This window comes from Carya illinoinensis, chromosome 3 (assembly GCF_018687715.1).
Source record: "Carya illinoinensis cultivar Pawnee chromosome 3, C.illinoinensisPawnee_v1, whole genome shotgun sequence".
NCBI lineage: Eukaryota > Viridiplantae > Streptophyta > Magnoliopsida > Fagales > Juglandaceae > Carya > Carya illinoinensis.
The window spans coordinates 18,759,130-18,783,500 of record NC_056754.1 but is presented as its reverse complement, the minus strand read 5'-3'; the positions used below and the strand labels follow the sequence as shown (position 1 = coordinate 18,783,500).

The following is a 24,371-nucleotide window of genomic DNA, read 5'->3' as shown; positions in this document are numbered from 1 at the left end:
GTAGTTTACCATTCCCTATCCTCCCATATACAATCCTAGCTCAACAAGTTCTTAATCTCCCAAATACCTCGCCGGGCAAAAGAAGACATTTTACCTAGATCAACATTCAAAAAGACTTCATTAAGAAAATATTTTATCTTGAACACCCTATAAATCAAAGAATCTGTCTTTTGCAAAAATCATGGGTTGACAGATAAAATAGAAAAAAGCCCAAGCCCAAAATATAATCCCGGAAGATTTGTAACAACAATTCCGGACCATTTACAGCTTGGCACAGCACGTGAGAATGTGCAGCGCCAGCCGCAAATGGAGCAGTGTCTCAAATATTTTTGCTTATTTCTCAAATTCTCAATTAATATTTTTTCTCCACCTTCATTTTCTTCGTCGTCTGTTCTCTGTCTCGAACGAAACCCTCGTCTCCCTTTCCGCTCCCGACCTAAAGAGCAATAGAAAACCATCCCTACTGACATCCCTAAGTGAATCTAACCGATTCCAACCGATAAAGTCCCGGTGAATCGTGGATGGCGCGCAAATCGCTGAGTTGAGCGCGGTCGAAGATCTGAGTCCAAAAGTCACCGGTGTTTGACAAGCGCTAATGGGTGCCGCGGGCTCCAAGCTCGAGAAGGCTCTCGGTGATCAGTTCCCAGAAGGCGAGCGCTACTTCGGTCTTGAGAATTTCGGCAATACTTGCTATTGTAACAGCGTCCTGCAGGTTTGCTTCCATCAAATCCACTTTCTTGACCATTCAACTTTCTTCCCCTTTTTCCGTTTTGTATTAGTTATTAGTATTTTAATTTCCGATGGAATATATGAACTTAAAGATTTTTTAATTTTCTGCGTGTTCGATGTTAATTCTGGTTAAGAGAGCTTGCTTATCTATGTTTTGCCGGGTTTGATGGTGAGTATAACCTTTTTCTTAAACTAATATACTTTATTTTGGAAATTTTAGCTGTGTTATTGTTGGTGATCGCTTATTTGTGCGAAGTGCTGGTTTTACATTTGGTATTGGGTGTGTAGCTGAAATCATTAGCTAGTCTAGCGAGGGCTTAGTTTTTTTTAAAGATACGGTGGTCATAATAGGCGCCTGTGTTTTATGGCTCAAGGACTTTGAAGTTGTTTCAATCTGCAGGTGTCTCCTCAAAATGTTTGAATAATCTTCGTTCTTTTTAATCTATTTTTTATGGGGAAAAGTGAACCTATTACCTTTATTTTGGCTCAAATTTGACTAGTATATGATACAAACAATGTTTGCTAAATTTCATTATAGGTAGTCTCCATCTCATTATATAATATAGAAATGGAAGGTGATTACAGTCTATTTTTTCCCATTTTTTGTTGGGAAATAATAATTTTATTGATGATAAAAAAATAGTCATAGCCAAGTACATGGGGGGTATACAAGAGCAACACATACTAGGTAAGCGTTTTCTCAAATTTCTAATGCCTTAGTAAGATTAGAACCCACAAGCTTTTAAGCGGATATGCCCACTGTATTTATTGTCATCTGGAGGCTTCAACATGCAATATCAATGGTGTCATATAAATTTTTTTGAATGGTATCCATTGACATGTTACTTTAATGATGGGTGAATGGAGAATTATGATTATGTTTGACAGGCGTTTTTTTATGGTACTCCACTAATGTCATTTTTTTTTTTGTGCTCGCAGGCACTTTACTTTTGTGTCCCATTTCGTGAGCAACTGCTAGAGTATTATGCAAATAACAAAAACATTGGGGATGCAGAAGAAAATCTATTAACATGCTTAGCAGACCTATTTTCGCAGGTTAATATCTAGCCCATATATGTACTTATCAAAAAACATATCTAGCCCAAAAATATGTATAGACACACACATCTTATTATAGGTGTGTGTAGATGTGTGTGCACGCGTAATATGTATGCAACTATATGTATGTGGGTGTCGGTGTGGGTTATGCAGATGTACATATCTTAAGCAGTAAACCAGCCCAGAGCATTTGTTTCTTGAGAATAGTCCAAGTCTCTCCAATATGGGTTGCTTGAAATTTTGATGGCAGACTACTTACTAGCTAGTAACTGATCAAAAAAACTTCATGATGCAATATGAATGAAATTGTCTAGGTGCCTGTTATCAGTCTAAATAGAAAACCATCATTACAGTAGATGGGCACCACAATTTAGGGATCTTTATTATGTTAGTTACAAATCTTGTGAAGTCTTATTTTTGTTGTTTTCAGATTTCAACCTTTGGAGATCCCCTTCTACCCTAATTGTATTTTATTTGTTAAATGGACTGATTGCTTCTAGAGAGAAAAAAACAATCTTCCCTCCATCACATATATATAGCTTAGTTCTGCTATATCAGGCCCTGTTTAGGGATTTACTTATACTTCATTGGCAGGTTTTACTCTTGAATCTTTTTTCCTTTCTGGATAGATCTAGCATCTCCTTTCTTGAGATATATTTTTCTTTCTAGAACTAACATAGCATGTCCAATGGCTTATTTTGGTCATCACTCTTAGGTTCAAGTAATACGAATAGTCTAATAGATTGTTTCAATTTATTTCTAGAACTAATATAACATCTGCATTTAATGCAGTTCTATAGATTTTTATGTCATATTTTAAGATATCAGCTGGAGTCCCCCCCGCCCCCCGCCCCCCCCCCCCCTTCTCTTCCCTCCCCTTGGGTGAAACAGGAATGTCTATTCATGCACTGCTTATTACATGCTAATATTTTCAGCCATGACAGTGGGTCTAAAAAAGTTCATTGCTCCTTTTGTCTAGATAAGCTCACAGAAGAAGAAAACAGGTGTCATTGCTCCAAAGCGCTTTGTACAAAGATTGAAGAAACAAAATGAGCTTTTCCGTAGCTATATGCACCAGGTATGTATACAGTACTTTAACTTCAGAGCAAAATCCTCTTTGACTGGGTGAACTGACAGTTACATATATATAACTGGAGAAAATTTTCTTTGAGAATTTTTTTTTCTTATGTAAAGGACTGAGAATGTAGTGTTGCGTAGACATCTTCAGTTATAATACATTTTGAGCTGTAAGATAATGCTTACTAAATGGGGCAATACATAATATTTCTGAAGTGGAGATTTCTCCTTTCCTTACGATATGAATGTCAAGGATACCTCGTATCTAGCATGAGGGTGGTGAATGAGATCCCACGTTGATTGGGAGGGAGAAGTTCTTGCAATCTCTAATGATTTCAAGGAGCTGCAATTGTAATCTTAACTAGGTTTCTTGGAGTATGGGACTACAATGGCTTCGGCATTTTTGTTGTTGTTACAAATAGGATCAGAGCCAATTCCAACTAGAATTGTGAGACATGAGTCTTGCCGCTTACAACAGAATGGCCTAACAACGATGATAGGAATTTAAGGGAAGGGCTGTAATACCCTGGATTTAGTATGATTGAGTAGTAAATTGGATTCCAAATTGCTTGGTAGAGAGAAGTTCTTGCAATTTATTATGATTTAAAGGATTCCAATTGCAACTTGACTAGTCCTTTTGGAGTATAGTCCCATATGTAGCTTGGGCTTTTTGATAGATCATACTGATGTCTCATTTTGCATCGTTACTAAATCTCTCTCTTCAACTATTCAATTATGATACTAATTGTTTACCTATAAAAAAAATTATGATGCTAATTGTATCTTGATTGAACTTCTTAACTTTCTCTGGTCTAATACAAAGCGTTGGATTTTGTATGTCTTCTTTCATTATAAAGACATTTTCTCCTTTTTGTAGGATGCCCATGAATTTCTGAATTTCTTGCTCAATGAGCTCGTCGACATATTGGAGAAAGAGGCCCAAGCTGTAAAAAGTGATCCAGAAACTTCATCACCTTCTGATAAAGTTGCAAATGGGCCAAAGAATGTTCGGGCTAACGGTGCTCAAAAAGACCCTTTAGTTACCTGGGTGCACAAAAATTTTCAGGTGACTTTGATCTGCCATTTCATATATTTTGTTCAAGTATTTACTTATCAAAAAAATTATTTTGTTCAAGTATTTGATTTTGATAATTCTTCAGGGAAGATAAATGGCTAAAGATGCTGCAATGAAACCAATTTTGTGTTCTTCCAGATTACACGAATTTCTGTACAAATAAATCAGTTTTGTTATTGTTTTGATTGGTCCAATTCTTGATATCTATACCTTTTCTCTGGCCTATTATATTATCAAATGAGCTTCCCCACTACTCTCACTCCAAGGGAAAAAAGTACAGGACATCCTTGTGTCTGTGCTGATGTGTGAGTAGCAGCATAATAGTTACCGATCAAAAAGAGTAGCAGCATAATAGTTACCCTTAATACATCGTTGAGCAGTGATGGTATGGTTGCCTTTTTCTTTGCTGCCCCTTAAAAGGTTCTCATGACATTTTGTGTAGATTCTCATAATGCAGTTCGGTTATTTGGTCAGGGAATACTCACCAATGAAACAAGGTGCCTGCAATGTGAGACGGTGACAGCAAGGGATGAAACATATCTTGACTTGAGTCTCGATATTGAACAAAATAGCTCAATTACGAGCTGTTTGAAAAACTTCAGCTCAACAGAGACATTGAATGCCGAGGACAAATTTTTCTGTGACAAATGCTGTAGGTAAGTAGCTTTTATGCTCATTAATATGGTTTTATGTGCCTTGTTTTTCAAATGCTAACTAATGTCTAATTAATTGTAGATGGCTTTGATTACATGTTTCACTGAGAAATTTGAATGAGGCAATTTAATCAAATTATTGTACGTTACAAATGCTGTAGGAAGGTAGCTTTTATGCATATTAATTTGGATGAGGCAGCTTGACACAGAGTGATTACCTTAGGTCTTAGCTTGATGATAGCAAAAGTGATTATATGTGCATCCAATGCTGAAGCACTCACTCTAAAATGGAATAGCCATCATTATAAAAGGTATATTAGTTTGGATTGCCTGTAATGAATTCAATGACGCCACAATGTGTTGGGAACAACTTTTAACTCAGAGAGAAAGGTTCAATATTTGTTTACACCGTAGGTTGAAAATAATGAATCTCTTTCTTTCTTTTACAATTCTTTCCCCGCAATTACCGCAAAGCCTTCCCTCTTCTATATGCAAAACCTCACCGACTTGCTTCTTTGAGTGGGTGATGTCTTGAAGATTATTGGCACCATATGGCAATTTATTCTTCGATGAACTTTTTATATAGTCATGTGCATTTTCTTTGAGGACTTTATTATTTATTGTCTTGTGCCATTCCAAATGCTGTGTCTGAGTGCAGCCACCCACTAGTTCCTCTTGGGTTAATTATGTATGCTCTATTGGGCAGTGCTCCACCCTTTTACACCATACAGAGCTTCCGGAGATTATTCTGGAGGAAAAGAGATTGCATCCAAACAAAAGAACTAAGAAGCATTGCACTTTCATTCTTTATATTGTTAGTCTGTTTTTGTTTTACTTGTGGTAACTGAAAGTGGACCTCATTATGCAGTTTGCAAGAGGCGCAGAAGAGGATGAAGATAAAGAAGCCACCTCACATATTAGTAATCCATCTGAAGCGATTCAAATACATTGAGCAGCTGGGTCGCTACAAGAAGCTGTCTTACAGGGTTGTCTTCCCACTTGAGCTGAAGCTGAGCAACACAATGGAAGATGCAGATTCCGAGTATTCCCTCTTTGCCGTAGTTGTCCATGTTGGTAGTGGGCCCAACCATGGACACTATGTCAGCCTTGTGAAAAGCCATAACCATTGGTTATTTTTTGACGATGAAAATGTGGAGATGATTGATGAGTCCGTTGTGCAGACATTCTTCGGGTCAGCACAGGAATTTTCAAGTAATACGGATCATGGGTACATTTTATTCTACGAGAGCCTGGGGGCCGGTAACAGGAGCTAAGAAGAGGTGCTTTGAATTTACTAAGATTAGATACTTTAATTATTCAAGACTCATTTTTCTTCTGTTATTACCCCCCGCCCCCCTTTTTTTCAACCTATAGGAAGGAGATGTCAAATATCAACGAGATTTTATGGGTTGTGAGAAATTGTATACTTAGGTGGTTGTCGTGTACAGTGGATGGTGGAAGCACAGCCCTTTTTGGTGTTTCACAATAAGAAAAGAGCAGTGTATATGGTGTGAGAGAAACTCACAGAGAAAGTTTGTATTCTTCATGATTGAGAAAATGTTTAATCAGCATCAGAAATGCAATTCAATTGGATCTGCTCGTGACGGTCCTATATCATTATTAGCTTTGTTTTCCTTCAAGTAATGTTATTGGAGGTAGTTATCATAGTGATATTTAGTCATCCCAACAATATTATCTTCACAAAGAAAAGAGGTGGTCATCACAGGAAGCTTAGAATCCTCTATGATTTTGTGCAATTAAAATTTGGTTACCTTCTGTCGCGTTTGTTGGCAAAATGGTCATGCCAAAGCTGGGGGGGATGGTAGTGCCAATGACAATTTGTTAGATCGGAAAATTCAGTGGAAATTCAGGCTGTTCCCTTTAGTGCACAATCGCCAAACGCTCATCACGAAGATTTTGTTGTTTGGGTTACCTTTTAAAACCGTCAGTTACCGCTGCAAATACATTGAAGTGTGATGAACAGTGTCAAATGGTCTCATTCGGTCTGGTTTTTCATAGATTCGAGCACAGGATATCGAGGTTCTTAGATTACTTGAAATTTTCATGTTTACAACTTGTGGCAAGAGAGGTATAGAAGAAGAATACATCAGAATGGATTAAGGGTACTGCATCTGTGCATCTCAAAGCTGTTGAGCCAGCGAGAATAGCAGCCAGAAGACTATGGACTCCACACGTAATTCGATTGTTGGCTTATTGTTAGTGTTTATCAGTCTGTTGTTACTTCTAAAATGTTGGTGTTAGAGTGCCGTAATTGTTACAAGTTGTCTCCTAAAATGTGGTTACTTCCGCTTTCCACTATCCGAAGTGTCACGGTTCAATTTGGTTTCGGCATTGCACTGATATGCTTTCTTGTTTTCGGATAAGATTTCCCATAACAACAAAGCAAAGTTTAAAAGGCCAAACATCAACCAAAGAAGTCCTGATTACACTAATCAATTTATCATGTTTTGATGCTTTTGCCCAAAGCTACTGCAGTAAGATCATGAAATTAAGAGATTCACAATTTAAATTTAAAAGGCCTTACAATAATGTTGTTAGAAATCTATCTAATGGCAATTGCATTTTGCACCTGAAATTATTAAAAGTTAAGATATGAAGATTATAATAAACCAAAAAATATGATTCAGTGACATCATTTTAATAGTCAGATTTAAGATTGGGCGGCGGGGCACCGCCACTTGCCCCACCTCGTCCGGCATTTGCTTGGCTCGAGTGGGGACCCTATTCGCAGGTGGGGCCATGAGGGTAAATGCTCGCAAGTAGATGGGAACTTGGGGCTAGGCCCAAACCCGCTCAACCCAGCCCACATATATATTAAAACAATAAATTTCTTAAATAAAATAACATTATTTTATCTAAGAATTTATTTATTTTTAAATCAAATGATGTAAATGACGTTGTTTCATAGTTAGGTTATAAAATTAAAACCTAACCCTCTCCCTTCCCCTTCCCCTCGGTCTCTTTCTTTCTCCTCTCTTTCCTCTCTCAATCTATCTTCCCCCACCCACTCTCTCTCTCTCTCATCAGTGGGTCTCCTCTTCTTCTTCTCCTCCTCTACTTTTTCTTCTCCTCCTTCTTGAAATCCACAGCCATTCATGATTATGATTTTTTGAATCTTTGTTCAGATTTGTAACATGAAAGAAAATGAATCACTTTCCTCAGATATGGTGTTTATTAACTTCTTTTTTTCCGATTTGTTGTGGATGGATTTGTGATTAAATGGATTTCATGTTTTTTGGTATTTTGTATTTTTTGATGTTTTCCAGATGTTTTTTGCTTGGGTTGGTGGTGGGCAAGGCGGGTGTCCGGGGGCCCAAACTGAACCCCCCCCCCCCCCCCCCCCCCCCCCCAAACAAATAAAAAACCCAAATTCAAAGGGCAGGACAAGAGTACATCCCGTCCGAGGGGATGCGGGTATCTCCCCTCGTCAGATTTGAATTTATGGTGCAAGGCGAAATCTGTTGGTAGGATCAAGGTTTGGTTATAGATGAATTGGATGAGTTTTCCATTTACAGAGAGTTTTAGCAAAAGCCAAAAGATTACATGGACAATACCAGTCCTACTGCCAGTAACGAAACAGTAAATTTACAATGAAACGGTAATTTTACACGAGAAAAGACTGAACCAGAGGCTCACTTTCTACATTTTCGGAGGCATGTAAGTGTCATCATCCTGATCCAACAATGCTTCAAGATCGATCAGGTCATCATCATCAAGATCAGCCGCTTCCTTGGTACTGTTTAGAACCCCATCATAAACCTGCCAAATCAACAGGAGCGATACAGAGAGACTTTGGTTATGAACCCAATCAGACGAAGTATATTGCAGCATACCAACAAACATCATCTCTTTTTGAGAAGTAACGAAGATTTTATTAGAAAACTCAAAAGGAATAACCCGAGTACATGTAATAGACAAACCAACAAACAACATCCTATTTAGAGATCCATTGCAGATGAGCTCCCAAGTCGATAGCATGCCTAGTATTATGGGGCTAAAGAGAAAAATCACATTCCCAGTCACAAGATTTAAGGGCTTGAGGGGTCAACACAAGTATTAGTTTTTTATGACTTCAGTAATATAATACAATTAGGGCTGTTCATGCGGGCCGGATTTTATCCGGCCCGGCCCGGAAATCCGGATAACCGGATTCCGGTTCCGGTTTTCGGCCCGGGTCAAATCCGGGCCGAAACCCGCAATGATAATAACCGGTACATCCGGTCCGGACCCGGGTATGAAACCCGGGTTCCGTATTTAATACCCGGTACAACCGGGTTTGTATAAAAGAGGGAAAACTCCCCCCCGGGTCCCCGATCGAGCGTCCCAGCCTGATTCTCTCTCTCTGTCTTTCTCTCAAGCGAAAGGAGCTTAGAAACCCTAGCCGCCGCAGTGTCACAAGCAGCCCGTCTCCCCCCCTCGAGTCCCGACCACCCCTTTCTCTCTCTCTCTCCCTCCCTCTCTCTCTCTCTCTCACATGAAATCTAGCTTTGGAACCCTATCCATCGCCGTGTCCCCCCTGGGTTTTTCACTATCTCGTTGATTTCTTGATGGAAAGGAAAGCATATATGGGAAGAAGATGATCCATCTGTTTTGAGCGCCGAATCCCTTGCCATCGCCGTCAGCCTCGTGACCCAAAGGTTAGTTCTCTGCGATTTGGGTCCTTTTGTCGATTTGGATATGTTTAGCTTTTGTTCTCTACTAGGGCTTGTTTAGCTTTTGCTCTCTACTATGATTTCTTGGATGTATATGTTTCTCGATCGATTATCTCGTACGTGCTTTATTATTTACTAAATAAATTGGAGGAAAAAGTCTGCTACAAATTTGTAGACATGATTCCTCAGTGGGGTTGTATATACGGGTATGTATATTCTATTATTTTGAAAGATCTGTGTATTTTTTGTTACTTTGTTAAACATGGGTATAATGTGTAAGCTGTTATTTGAGCAAAACCCTGATAGAAATTGGTAATAGGTAATTAACAGGATCGATCGAGTACCTGATGATCTAGCTACCTGTTTTTTCTTTCATGTCTAAATAGAAACTTCCTCTTACTACCAAACAGGTTTGGTACCTAACGGCTGGAAAGCTATGATTTTTGTTTATTTTTTTCTTTTTTATTGCTATTTTTAGTTTGGGACTGGGGAAGTCTTCTTGGATTTTACTCCCTGATTGTGGTCTTGTTAAGGGACAAAGCAGGGGTGTCAGTCTTAATTCTTCAATGTATTTGCTGGTTTGTGAATGGTTTCAGTCAATATCATTCAAAATGTTTTGAAAAAAGTACAAACAGTAGACTAATATACATACTTGTAGTTACTCAAAATATGCTTATGCCCATTATTTCAAATAATAAAATGGACTTAATAGGTACGTGCCATTCCATTTAACAGGTACATCATGAAACAATTTTTAGAAATAATTTGATGGACCATCTTAACCTCTACGCAAATATAAGAAGACCCATAAGGAAACCAATCAAGTGAATACTTCTTTTATTTCCTTTTTAAGCATACTGTGAGAGATCAAATGTATTGTTTGGTGGTAGCATTTTTCTTTCCAAAAGCTTTGCAGTTGACATCTTTGATTTATTATTTGAGTATCTTCCTTTTGTTACCTGGTGTTTCTGATCATGAAGTACTGTTGGGACCTGTTGTTGACTTGTCATTCTTATTGTTATGAACTGTGAGGAACATAGCTTGGAAATGTAATTTATCTTGCTGTTCCATAAAGAGAAGAATTGTAATTTATCTTAAAGTGAGTTTTGTTCTCATCAACAATTTTGGCATTACAATTTTGGTGTGAGATTAAAGACTACATAGCTTTTCTAAGTATTCAATTTTTTTTTGTTTGCAGGATCCTTTTTCAGTCAGATCACTGGAAGTTGCTTCTTGGTGTTAGATTAAATCATTGATGGAAGACCATCCTAATGATTTTGTAATTCATATATTGTAATTTTGTAATGTAATATATAAATAAAAAAATAATGTAGTATGTAGTGGATTGCATGCATTTTAGTTTTTTATTTTTATATATTTTTATTATTCTGAAGAATGTTAAGATATATGCTTTTTAATATGACTTAGAAAAAGTTTTCATAAAATATAGGCTTTTACAAAAAAGTATGATTTTCAACATTATTTTTAATAAATATTGGCTTTTACATAAAGGAATTTATGTCCTTCAACATGGATGTTTGTTGAAAAGTCTCTAATATAAATATAGGCATTTAAAAAAAAAAAAAAAAAAAAAAGAGGCTTTTAAAAAAAAAAAAAAAAAAAAACGGGTATAGTCCGGAACCCGGATTTCCGGGTTGTAAAAACCCGGATGAATCCGGGTTTCGGACCGTATCTTAACCCGGGTATATCCGGGCCGGAACCCGGTCCGGATTTGAACTCCGGATTCCGGGCCGGATATATCCGGATACCCGGTCCGGTACCCGGTTGAACACCCCTAAATACAATATGTGAGGGCAAGATTCCTTTTGTCCCTCCCCTCCCCATACTCCTAGTAGGCAAAGTGTAAGCCCCTATGGGTAAGCTACAAGAGTTGAGTGAAAACTCTTTTTCTGTGATAGAAACATAAATCATATTCCCGATGAGATACTCACACAGAGAGAGAGAGAGAGATCTACAAGAAAAATCAAGTACCTTGGTTTCCTGAATCTCAGCCACAACATTCAGCAGCCTACGATATTGCTCTCTTCCCTCTGGATACTGAACCATGGACTTCACCCTAGCAAGGGCTTTTTGTAACCCCTTTTCTGTTTGCTTTCGGCCTTCTTTCAGGAAATCATAGTCATCCTCCTTTGAAGATGTATCTTGAATTCTGGAGCCCTCAGTAAGTGCTTCTGATTTAAATCCACGCAAACCAATTCCTTTTCGTCTCCAACGCAAAATAATCTTCTCCAAAATTCCAACTGACCAGGTTATCTTTTTATAGTTCTTCCTGACCTGATGGCCTCTTACATGGGCCTTTTGTCATGAGAGCGAATAGTTAGTATTCATGAACTGGGCTTGATTACTCACTGAGGGAAAAAGTGTGTGAAACAAGAAAAATTCCATTTGAAGGCCTTGCACCACACACCATCCCCATGTCATAATTTGATTTGAAATATAAATTTTAAAATTTGAATCTTACAAATCAAATTATGTCACATGGATGGTGTATGGTGTCAAGGCCTTCAAATAGCACTACTCGTGAAACAAAGACCAGGAAAAATAAATGCTGCATGTAAAGCAGAAGCCATAAATTAAACATAGAAAAGCAATAATGGCAATGAACCTGAATTTTAACAATTCGCTCCCGGATGATCAAAAATTCTTTTCTACCCTTCCAACTACGGAACTTTTTCTGTATCTGTATTGCAGCAGTTTGCAGAGGCAGATCATGTTGTCCTGATTTGTGCGTCTTAACAGCAAGCAAAGAAAGAGCTTGTTCATCTGACATTCCAAATGTACCACCAACATACTCTTTTAACTGTTTTTGGTGGAATGAATGAACCCTAAAGACTTGATGAATCCGAGCAGCAGCTTGGGTGGCATTGCAGACAGCAGCTAACGAATCCTTCAGTGATAATCCCTCTGATAATTCCCCATTGCTGATTGGAGTTGCACTTCGTTCTGAACCTGTTTGTACTGCTTTTGATCCAGAGATCTCTGCAGCATCACCTTCCTTGGTGTCCAACTTAAGGGACACAAGGTGGGCACTAAGAGCAGATTCTGCAAGATAACCAGCAATTCCTTTGTGCCCATTGGCGGAAGCTAGGTCGGCAGGTGTTCTGCCTGAAGGATATTGGGGACACGGATCAGTCAACGCACCAGGAGCAGCACCAAGAGAGACAAGGGAAGCAACTGTGCGCTCTCTGATAAAGGAAGTTCAGAAAAGACGTTAATGGGAAAGGAGATGAAAAAAAAAGGTTATGGATGACCAATAGCATTTGTAAGAAGTTCAAAGGACTACGATATGGTGCTCGGGTTTATCCCTTTTTTTATTGGCACCAAGTGTCCGGGAACAGCGTCCCGACTAATCCCGGGGGTGCACAGCCACTTGTCAATGAGTTTCCTAGAAGTGCACCTCGGGTAATTCAAGGAGAAAATTCTCCAATCTAATGACCCCTAGAGATTGTTTGCATCTAAGGGGATTTGAACCTTAAACCTTGGGGGGAGCATACCCCCAAGCCGAAGGCCTTTACCACTTGAGCCAACCCCTAGGGGTTCTCAGGTTTATTCCTGACAGGGCAGCTATTCTCTAACCTAAACAAGATCTATGTAATTCAGTTTTCCTCCCATTGTATGGGGAAGGCTTTCATTGCATTAGTTTTTCTAATAATACCTTCTGATATTAAATCATATATTTTCCCCTTTCCTCTGCCATCAGGTTCAGCCAAGGTGGATGAGGAGAGAATAGATTAAAATGACTCTTTATCCTTTTGGCCATGAACAATCTGAGGAAGCGAGGGCTTGTTATGGATGGGTGCTATAAGTGTAAAAAAAGTGGTGAAACAGTGGATCATTTATTACATCACTGTGAGGTGGTTAGGGTCTTATGGAATGAAATTTTTAGCAGGACTGGACTTGTGTGGGCAATGCCTAGAAGGTGGTGGACCTCCTTGAGTTGGAGGGGCATTCAGAGTAATCACTAAATTGCTGCAGTGTGGAATATCCTTATGCCTCATGTGATGTATTTAGCTGGAAAGGAATGGCCTGAGTTTCGGAGAACACTCTTTGGATGATCTTAGATGTTTCTTCTTCCATACTTTATTCTTGTGGGCTTCTGGCATCATCCTCAATGGGACTAGTTCCCATGATCTAGATCCTAACTTGTAACTAGGTGGTATATTTCCTATGTAGTTGGGCTTTACCTATTTGTTTTGATCAAATAAGTTTTACCTAAAAAAAGAAGAGGAAAGAATAGAAGCGCACAAAATAATGTTTACTACAAAGAAACAACTCACAGGCAAGAAATTTGAGTCCTCACCTGCCACAAAATGCAGCCCAATGAAGTGCAGTCCATCCATTCACATCACGGAAATTCACACTTACACCCGCAACTGTTGTGGGTTGTAGGGCCCAATCATAGCCAAGAGCAGCTGCAAAATGCAGCACACCTTGGCCACACTTATCTAATACAGAAGGTCCTTTTCCACCTTCTGCTGCTTTCTGCAGGAGCCATGCATGCAACTTTTCTTTCAGTAGCTTTTCAAGCAGCTTCTCCTGTGCTTTTTCAGGAGAATAATCCTTCTCAGAAACAAGATTTAACATTTGATCCCATTCATCATCATCCTCTTTTAACAATGAACTGATTTTATCGCTTAATTGGGATTTCTCGCTCACACCAATGGAATCAGAGTTTGAATGGCTGACAGAGCTCAGACACAATAGTTTTCCAAATTGCATATGAAGAATTTCACTTGTTTTACTATAACTATCTATAACATTCACATCTTTTATATGGCTAACTCGGTATTCAAATTCTCTCACTTCGCTACATGCTAACCTATTGGAATTTGTTACATAAAAGGGCAGCCTCGCAGCCTTATGTACAGGAGTATGACAACGTAGAACACCATCTGCTATAACCTCAGCTGGAACTTCCAATTCCCCAAACATACATGACCACTTACAAATTTCTGCTTCTTTTTGACTCTTCAAGAACTTCCCCGTAATCAGGACCTGCATAAATTGTGGGATAAAAAAGAAACAATTAAAAAGAGAAAAATAGACCAGAAAATAATAAATAAATAAGATAGCATTTGTATACCAACTTTTAGCAAATAGATTGAACATTTGAAAGCTTAGCAGACACTACTACAGCACAGAAGGAAGATTAAATCCTGGAGTACCTTAACTTCAGAGCCTTCATATGCCCAATTTGGTGAGAAATCAATTATGCTGAAAAGCTGATCCTGGGATAGAGAGGGACCCAGAATATAGTTATCCAAGTGCACTTGAGAAGAAATACTGGATCCATCAACCCTGCTCTCACTCGCAACACTATCCCAATAGGCCCCAGAGCTGGACTGCATATGTGACTCATTTACATCTCCAAGTTCCTTACTCATCCACCGATTGAAACTGTCAAGCTTCTTCAGACCTTCTTCTGACAGAGAGCCATCTAACAGAGGTGGTTTTATGGCAAAAGAGTAGTTTGCTTTTCCCTCTAAGGCCATCTTGTTCTCTCGATTGGATTTCAGATAATCTTCGTGTTCTGCGTTTGAAAGCTGTACTTGGAGGTTATTTTGGATAGGATGATTTTCTAGCTTATCACTATCTGCAAAGAAAGGCTCAAGAGAATTGAGCTGATTGGCTCGGATGATATCTTCATGAAATCTGGAAGTGACTTCAGATGCTAATTCTTTCTGCACAATCCGATCCAAGGGCAACTTGCTTTCAGAAGTCTGTTTTTAAGAAAAAGCAAAGCCTGGACACAATTAGTTGGAGTTTACAAGAATCAGCAGCTAACGTTTAGACCAACATATAAGTACATACTCTATTAGAGACTTAAAATCCAAACCCCTGCATTTACAACAAAAATTTGGACTTTATGCTACTGTCGGCATCTTCAATCTGCAACTACTAGTTCATTATTAACTAAGAGCAGCTACATTACCATCACGATTTTATACATGAAGAGAAAGAAAGACAATTCAAATACTTGAAAGAGTAGTCATTTTGTGATCTAACACAAAATGCTTGCTTAACTAACATGGGAAGTATGACTACCAAATTATCCAAGTTTTGTGCCAGATCATGCGTGGGCATCAAATGTTGAAATGCAACATCTTTACACATTGACAAATCTTAAATAGACCAACATCAAAAGTTGAAAGAGGTAATGCAACTTCACATATTATAGTTAAGGACTGCCTCACATGCCTTCCAACTTATTAAAGAGGTCTCACATGCCTTCCAAAGTTGCTTTTTTCATAAGGACTGCCTATCTTGGGAAAATCTTAACATTGGACAATTTAAGGAAGCATGGTATTATGGTTATGGATTGGTGTTTCATGTGTAAGAAGCATGGGGAAACCGTGGATCATTTACTTTTGCATTGTGAGGTGGCAAGGGCTTTGTGGGATGGTATTTTTCCCAGAACCGGTTTGGCTTGGGTGAAGCCTTTGAGAGTGGCTGATCTTCTTGTGCGTTGGAACAGGCTTCAGGGTTGTTTCTCAAGTGGATGCGGCTTGGAAGAAGTTTACTTTGTGTCTTACATGGTGTATTTGGATGGAAATGAATGGGCGGTGTTTTAATGATAAGGAGTATACTTTGGAGGAACTCTGAAACTTTATTGTGAACTCTTTATTGCTTTGGTTTTCTGCTTTAGTGATTAACAGAGCTTCTGCTCATGATTTTCTGTTGTCACTTTCTGTTTCTTATAATGTATTTAGGAGTTTTCTTTTGTATACTTCCTGCGTACAAGGGTTTCGCTTATACATTCGCTTCTAATAAAATTAATTCTTACTTTTATATATATATATATATTTAAAAATAAAAAAATTAAAATTAAAAAACTTCCCATATTAATGTCAATGAGGCATCACTATTGTTTTGTTAGGGAGGAACCACAATTTCTTTTTGCTTAAGTAAAAAATTTCAATTAAAAGTTGCAAACTAGGTGCACCGATGCATACAAGAGAAACACCTATGTAGAAGTAGAAAAAGATATAAGAAAATCACAGGGACCACAATTTAAGACCAGAAGATGGTGAAGTTTCTCTTGAGCTGGCCTCCTTGCTGCCAAATATTATTTAGAAATAAATAAAATCGGTATTACTTGTACCCAAAGCGTCTCTGTTGTAGTAAGAAAAAATTGTTGGAGTTGTCAAAAGGAAGTAACCATAGCATGAGGAAAAATAAAGAATCTAGAAACTATTGTGAACATATAATTCTGAGCAATAACACAAAATGCTACCATACTATATCTCTAGATGAAATCCTAGCTCAACTTGTAACATAAAAACAATAAAGATTTTCCAAATTTATAGTGATCCTTGAGAGAAACCCTGATGAAATGCCCAAAAATATTTTAGCAATATTATAAATACTTCACGCAGATTAGATATACTATAAATTGTATATAATTCTGTACCTGCCACTCTTCTTGGACCTGCAGGTGACTCCCAATCTCCGGCCTTTCAAAGTTGCCAGTGAAAAGTTGCCCCAGTATCTGGTTTTCTTGTTTAGAAAGGACTCCAATGGTATCAGGTTGTGTTTCTGGAAATGATGGCTGAAAAGAGACGCCTTCACCACCGGAAGTACCATTTCCCAAGATATCATCCCATGTCGCAAAATCAAGGTGTTTTAATTCAGGATTGTTGCTGTCTTTCACTTTATCTGCTAGAGTGAGAGAGACAAAATCTACCCTAGAAATGGCTGACAACTTTCCTTGAAAATCTCCTGTCAACAGTTTAGAGTATTATGATGAAGTTGGTATAGCATGTCAACAGTTTAGAGGATCAGCTAACAAACAGTAATATTAAGATTCTCTATGCATCAATGATGAAAATATATAGAATGATGAATTTAAATAAGCTTACTCGAACTTGATGCATCAAAATAAGGATTAGGGAATCCAGCATTAATCTTCTCCACCATCGACTGTTGTGATTCAAGGAAACAGTGTTGTCCAGAGCTTGCTTGGTGATTGTATGCTGCATATATAACATTAAGTTGCAAAGATATAACTAATGAATATTCAGAACTTGCTGACAATGAACAATCAAGGCATACATCATCCTCAAACCTGTATAAAATCTTCTTTATGAAGTAACACTAGCAGTTTTTTATTATAAACTGAGGCATGTCTGACAAATCTACCTGATTCAGTGTCTTCATAATCTGATGCCTGAACACTGTTCAGGCTTGTTGTATCTGTAGTTTGTGAAGGCACTTGGTAATTATTTAGACGAAAATTAGAAGCCACAGAGCTATCATTCTCAGAGTTGGGTAAAATGTCTTCAGCTTCTTGGGAATAGGGAATAGCTTCCTCAGTCTCTTTAATGCGGTTAAAATTTGTCCTATTGCCCTGCTCAAGTTGTGAAACATAAAAAGGACAAAAATCCAATGTTATGAGATGTGCTTCAACAAAAGCAAATCTTGAATTCAAGGCCATGGTTTTTATCATGTCAAATCCCTTATCTAAGGTATCAAAATTACTGTGCACTACTGAAAATGCTCTTATTTATTGAAAAGCTAAGCCTTCTGGTTTATCCATCTATGACTAATTTTTATAGGTCATATGTTCTTATCCATCTAGACTAATTGGGTAACAAAAGTAGGAGAAAGAGGATAGAGTCTTACCTTTACTTCCCGATAGTGGACAAGAACTATGTGTGAGAGGTCACTGCAATATTAGGTAAGAAACAGAAGAGAAACCCCCAACCATAAGCCATGCTAGAAATAGAAACTACAAGGAAGTAAAATGGCAATTACTTAAAGTGAACAAATACGAATATCAGCTGCTCAAGACTGGTTGATAACTAGAACCAGAGCTATCTCTTACTCATTGTATACCCTTAAGATCAAGGAGCACGGAAAAAGGGGGGGGGGGGGGGGGGGGGGGGGGGGGGAAGGCAAAAGAAAAAAATTAGAGAAAACTAAAAAGATACGAAAACAGAAACAAAAAGGAATGGTAACAAGTCTAAAGGCTTGGTAATTGCAGGATACTACACTCAAGAGTTATACTAAAATACATATTGAGCTAATACAGCTGACAATTTTTTACTTATATAAGGGAAAAAAGAAGAAAAAGATGGTTGATGATTTTATTTTTATTTTTATCTTTCCTTTTGGCTTTCACCTCATCTATTGCAGCCTCCATTGAACTTCCTGCTGTGGAAATACAAAAACAGCAAGATCTCCATCCTAGAAGTCCTCTCTCAGCTTCCAGGCTTTCTATTTCCCTTTAAATGTGAGGAAGAAGCCAACTTGTGGCTAAAAGTGTGACTCTGGTGAATAAGAAAGTATTTGTGGATAACTCTTATTTTTATCAGAAACTTTATGGTTGATTTGAGAAATCTACAGGTCGCCTAACTTCTTTTTGAAATTCTCTAGTGAATAAGAAAGTATTTGTGGATAACTCTTATTTTTATCAGAAACTTTATGGTTGATTTGGGAAATCTACAGGTCCCCTAACTTCTTTTTGGAATTTATATAATTTTGTTAATTTCCGGCTCATTTTATAGGTGTATATGTCCTTGATTTATCTACTTACAAATTCCTTTTTTTCCATCCAAGTCACATCAAACATAGAAAGCAGAAAGAAGAATGTTTACTGTGGAAGCAGGTATAGTGAATCTTTAACTCTTTTTTTCATTTGAAAGTAATTCATTGCAAGGCCAAAAAAATACAACTCATTGGAATGTACTAAAAGAATTGAAAATTCTCAATAAAAAACAAGTATTTTAACAATTTTAAAACTGAAAGTTCGGTCTCCATGCTTAATAACAGACTTCAAAGATATCCCAAAGATCGTGAAACTAAAACATTAAATAATATTCTAACATAAGTGAATGTTTCACTGTCTTTAATTATCCTTCAGTACATAGAAAATTAATTTTTTTCAAAGAACATTAACATTTACATCTAATTTGTCGTGTCATATACAGCATAGAAAACATTAAATTCAAACATAGAGCGAAAAATGATAAATTCAAACAATAAGTTTGGTAAAAACACACAAAAACAATCTTTCACACACTCACTCTTCAAGCATCCAATAACTGCGCCTTTGAAAATTTTCATTTTCTTCACCATGGGCATAGTAGCAGTGCAAAACATCAATGCTTCCAGCCTGAAAGGAAGGACAATTTTCTCTACACAGTTATAAGAGGCTTAAAGAGTCTTTGAACATATATCTCTCCACAAACTAGAATGAAACACTATAAACTATGATTCTGTAAAAGCAGAGAGCAGCGTGATTAAAATGTCTAAAATGAAGAACCAGGCGCAATGCCTACCTTAAGCCTCTCATGAGCTTCCTTCACTGTCTTCCCATCTTTTTTCTTCCTCCAGTTATGACCATCTTTTCTGAAGTATCTCAGCACCTTCCGATCAAAAAGAAAAAGTGAACCACCTGAAATTGGAAATTGGAAATACATGTGAGGTGAAGATATGCTTAGAAGAAACGTTTCAAAAAGTAATAAAAAACCATTCAAAGAATGCCCCATTTTTGGAGTAGTTAATACTTTAAAATCTACCTCCAACTACAAGAAATGAAGAAATGTCATTATTTACAAGCTAACACAAACTACACAATCTTTAGGCTTTCTAAACATCAGTTACAGACAACAGAAAGTGTTTATCGAAATAATAAAGGCTATGTTATAGAGATATGTAACAGCATATATTTCTAAATCCAACACTTAGGCATTCTCAACTAGCCAAAATAACTTTGAGGTGAAACAATAATATGCTGGAATTCTTTCGAAGCTGAACAAGCAAAGGGAGAAACAAAGTCTAGAGCAATGAATGACTAAATCAAAAGGAAAAGTTACACTTTTACCTCCAAACCACTACCTTATTGCAATATGCACCGTAAAACTACCAAAACTCACAATTGGCATCCTAACCTACCAAATTTTGAAAATTTTAAACATTAATTGAGATATGATTGTAAAAATTATATCTCATTTTCACTTTTCTTTTTATCAATCTTGACAGTCAGATCTTAAAAGTGAAAATTTTCATTGGTGGGTATCGATTACCATTTATGATACTTTAGTGTGCATTTGTTTTATATATATGTTAGGGTGAAATTGAAAAAACAATGGTAGTTAAGAGCTACAAAAGGTCTTTTCCCCAGTTAGAAACTAATAACATATGTATCAGAATCATTTTAAATTAAAAGGTTTCTGCTTTTAACTCATTGAGTAATAGGTACCACCAAGCTTAGAAGCTAAAACCCATGGCTGGAGACCCACCATACTTCAGGCTTGGGTGTGAAACCAGCATTCATCACAGTGATTTTTTGGAAGATTATGGGTTACATACATCCAAAAGACAAAAAAATAATAAGTTGGGAAAACAATTTGCAAAGCAATTAGATTTCCAATGTCGATTGCTAAAATCAATGGGCACAAAAATACTACAGGAATGATACAGTAGGCTCTAGGGGTGAGCAACAGGGGCCCCACCACCCATCCACTCGCCCCCACCGGTGGGCCCCTGCTGCCCCTGCTAGGCAGCAAGTGCCCCCCCAGCCGTTAGATGCCGGTGTGCAGGCCTCCACCTGCACCTAAGAACCCAAGCGGAAACGCGGCCCAGGCCTGCCCGCATATATATATATATATATTTCTTTAGTAAATGAAGTCATTTTGGAGAAAATCCCAAAATGATGTCGTTTTGATATAGGGTTTTCGTATAAAGTCCCCCCAGCCCTTCCCCTCCTCGTGGCTCTCTCTCTCTCTCTCTCTCTCTCTCTCTCTCTCTCTCTCTCTCTCTCTCTCTCTCTCTCTCTCTCTCTCTCTCTGTTTTAGTGTTTTATGACATTGATGTCGCCCCTTGCCAGTTGCCATCGCTGTGGTGGTCTCTCTCTCCCTCTTGCCATCAACCCCAAACGGTACTTCTCTCTCTCTCTCTCTAGTTGGTTTTTGTTCACCGTGGTTCACTAGTTTGGTCTCTTCAATTTTTGTCTGGTTGGTGGTTGATTATGATCTTGGTTTTTGTCTAGTTCGTGGTTTATGGTGGTTGATTATGAATCTGATCAGATTGATGGTTTTGTCTGGTGGGTGAGGGGTGCAGGTAGTAGGCCTGGTAGGCTCTAGCACAGCAAGTCTAGAAGACCACAACAAATTGGTCCACATAATTGATAACAATTTGGTACTAAAACATAGACTAGAGACTATACCAAAATATTGGTTACGATCACAAATGCTGGTGAAATATCATCAACAAAACCAGTTGCAAGAGAAACTTGGTCTCTGCTTTATATATATATATAAGTGATACTTGATCTCAGCTATAAGATGGAGGAGCTTAAAAACAAAATCCTATACTCCCAATATAATGCAAGTATATCGTAGAGAAAGGAGGTTAAACCTTACGTAAAATCTCTCTCCAGGATTCCACAAATATACAAAAAATAGAAAATTCATCTAGAAAAATGTGTCAATAACATCATTTAGATAGCTGCTGTTATCGAGAAGAAGTACTTCTAACAATTATTGCATGTGATATCTTTTTTTTTTGATAGGTAATCAAGAAGTTATATTCATAGAAATAAGCAAAGCCCAGGTACACAGGAAGTATATATGAGGAACACCTAGCTAGAGGTTACAACAGAATTATTGCACATGATATCAAACAAAAGCAATTCAGTAACGAGTCATACTTGATGGCATATTTGCAGGCTCTGGGGCAATATAGAACTTCTGATAGTTTCGAAGAATTTCACAAATTTCAGCTGGGCGTAGCCATCGATGTTGTGCTTCTAGGAGTAGTTGTTCAATATCTGCATTCCACTAAATAACATTCATGAAACATCTATACAATTATTTGATCCTAGGGAACCACTACATGTAGGGCAGGCTTCAAACTAACAAGTAGAAAATAAACAAATTATTTCCTAAACATCAAATTTATGTTTATGCATTTGTGTAAAGAAATAATTTTAACGCCATGCAAGGACTAATAATAATATAGGCACACTGAGTCCCTGGCTCAGGGCCAGTGCCAAATAAAAGTCTCCATCCACATCCGTGGAGTATATTCTTGAGCATACAAATCACACATTTTCAGAGGGCAAGTGACTGAAAATGGTTTTTAATCTAAGCTGGTATCTCTTTATGCACACATACATACATAGACAAGTCTCTTGTTTAATAAGTGCACACATACATACATACATAGACAAGTTGAGCAGATAAATGTTTCATCTTGTCATCAAAATTTAACCTTTGGGATGCAAAGAAGTGATTGTCATTTATTATTCTAGTTTCTCATCACAACAACATCATCTACACAGTTCTAATATAGTGTCTCCTTGTATCGCTAAACTAGCATGCATAGGCGATGCTCTTGTATATGTCCTGTATACTCAAGCCTTTGTCTATTTCATGCTCAATAAAATTTTGTTTATCGATAAAAAAAAATAGTCTTCCATAATACACAACCCAATGGGGACTAACAAGTTTAAGATTCTCTCTTAAGTCTCCTTTCACGAAGTACGATTTAACCAGTGCTCTAGCATTGATGTATAATGATCCCTTGTTATATGTAGAAAGTGGAAGCATTCCAAAATATGGTCTCAACAAATCTCAATTCATTTAAAATCAAGCACACAAGTATCTTTGACAAATAGTTAACAGTATAAACTCAACAAGTTTTACCAATTCAGCAATATAAATACCAAATGCAACGTTCCCCAAACAACTACGCTCAAACAAAACGACAAACACTTCCTGGCGAATCTCATAAAAACATGCTAAAACCATGAAATTATCCATCAGATATAACGAAAAGAAAATGAAAACACTTCAAACCCAAAATTATACTAGGATCGAAAAACGAGGAAAACCAATAATTCAACAAAAATCTCACCTAGTTGGTTACCAAGAGCGTAGCGCCTGCTGTCCGCCATGAAATCGTTCTGGGTTACCTACTCCAACTCAGCAGTCGAACGCAATCATCACAAACACCATTGATTGACAGACAGTTCTTTGATCCGAAAAGGTGGAGTTGAAACGCGTCTATGATAATATAGACGTGTTGAGGGAGAGATATTATCATATTAGTGAGAATTAAGGAATCATATTAGAGAAGTGGGAGACATAGGAGTGTACGAAGAGGAACTTACGGAGGAAACAGAGGTCGCAGCCGAAGTGGAATTCAGACACTGTCGATAAACAAACAGCGGCTCCCGGTCAATAATAAAAGCTAATGATAAAAATAATAAGAAAAAGGAAAGTCGAAGACTCGGGTCAATCTGACGTAAAACTCGCGACAACAGATATTGCAGGAAATGTGAAAAATATCTCGCTTCCAGTTCATTTCCATGTCCGCGCTCGTGTAAAACGCCTATGACCGATAGTCATACGTATACCCTTCTCTGCATCTCAATTTTCATTATTTTTTTTTTATCATTTTATAATATAATATAATATTATATAATTAAAAATTATTTATTTTATTTATAAACTTATCATATTATAAAATCGTAAAAAATTATTATTTTCTTTCCTTTTAATGGTGAAATTGAATAAATTAAATTTTATTTTTATTAATAATATATAATATGAAAATATTTTAATCATAAAAATTATATAAAATAAATCATAAATTAATATAATTTAATGAAATATAATTTATATTAATATATATTATTAATATATCAAATTATAATATTATCTTTATTATAAAATAAATTTAACTAATCTGAAAAAATTATTAATTTATAAATTTAATTGTATATAATCACTTTTCATATGTTACAGATATTGCAATAAATATGTCCTCTAAAGTTAGTAGCTTCTATTATTGATGAGTGGCGGAATATAGATAAAATTAGAATTTTCTTCAATTCAAAAGTTGTATATGAAATTCTTAAAGTGGTCATTTATCCTGACAGCATAGCCGATAAATGGACTTGAAAGTATAAGAGGAATGGTCAGTTTTCTATTAGAAGCTACTATATATTATTATATATATCTGTTCTCAGCAAAGGGTACACTATGTAGAATCTTCAGATATGAGTAGACAACAAAGGGTGTAGAAGGCTTTGTGGAATATGCAGTTGCCTAACAAGATTCAGGTGTTTGCTTGGCG

The 24,371-nt window shown here is 37.2% G+C and overlaps 2 protein-coding genes across 3 annotated transcripts; one reads left to right on the top strand and one right to left on the bottom strand.

Moving 5' to 3' along the window:
- Positions 1 to 336: 336 nt before the first annotated feature.
- LOC122303629 (ubiquitin carboxyl-terminal hydrolase 4) lies at positions 337 to 6,210 on the top strand. Its single transcript, XM_043115486.1, has 6 exons — positions 337 to 712; positions 1,669 to 1,785; positions 2,768 to 2,866; positions 3,743 to 3,931; positions 4,415 to 4,596; positions 5,462 to 6,210. The coding sequence occupies exons 1-6, from the start codon at positions 596 to 598 to the stop codon at positions 5,865 to 5,867; spliced, it is 1,110 nt and encodes a 369-aa protein (XP_042971420.1). The 5' UTR covers positions 337 to 595; the 3' UTR covers positions 5,868 to 6,210.
- Positions 6,211 to 8,095: 1,885 nt separating this feature from the next.
- LOC122303628 (calmodulin-binding transcription activator 3) lies at positions 8,096 to 23,627 on the bottom strand. Of its 2 annotated transcripts, XM_043115484.1 has the most exons (14): positions 23,404 to 23,627; positions 23,148 to 23,296; positions 21,940 to 22,059; positions 19,568 to 19,683; positions 19,313 to 19,401; positions 17,910 to 17,952; positions 17,427 to 17,634; positions 17,147 to 17,260; positions 16,699 to 17,006; positions 14,453 to 15,007; positions 13,588 to 14,282; positions 11,893 to 12,472; positions 11,259 to 11,582; positions 8,096 to 8,373 (listed from the first exon to the last, which is right to left on the bottom strand). In XM_043115484.1, exons 2-14 carry the CDS (start codon positions 23,185 to 23,187, stop codon positions 8,254 to 8,256), a joined length of 3,312 nt encoding a protein of 1,103 aa, XP_042971418.1. In that variant the 5' UTR covers positions 23,188 to 23,296; positions 23,404 to 23,627; the 3' UTR covers positions 8,096 to 8,253. The 2 variants fall into 2 exon arrangements, with proteins under 2 accessions (XP_042971418.1, XP_042971419.1); XM_043115485.1 differs by lacking the exon at positions 23,404 to 23,627 and having other exon boundaries at positions 21,940 to 22,069; positions 23,148 to 23,288.
- Positions 23,628 to 24,371: the final 744 nt, after the last annotated feature.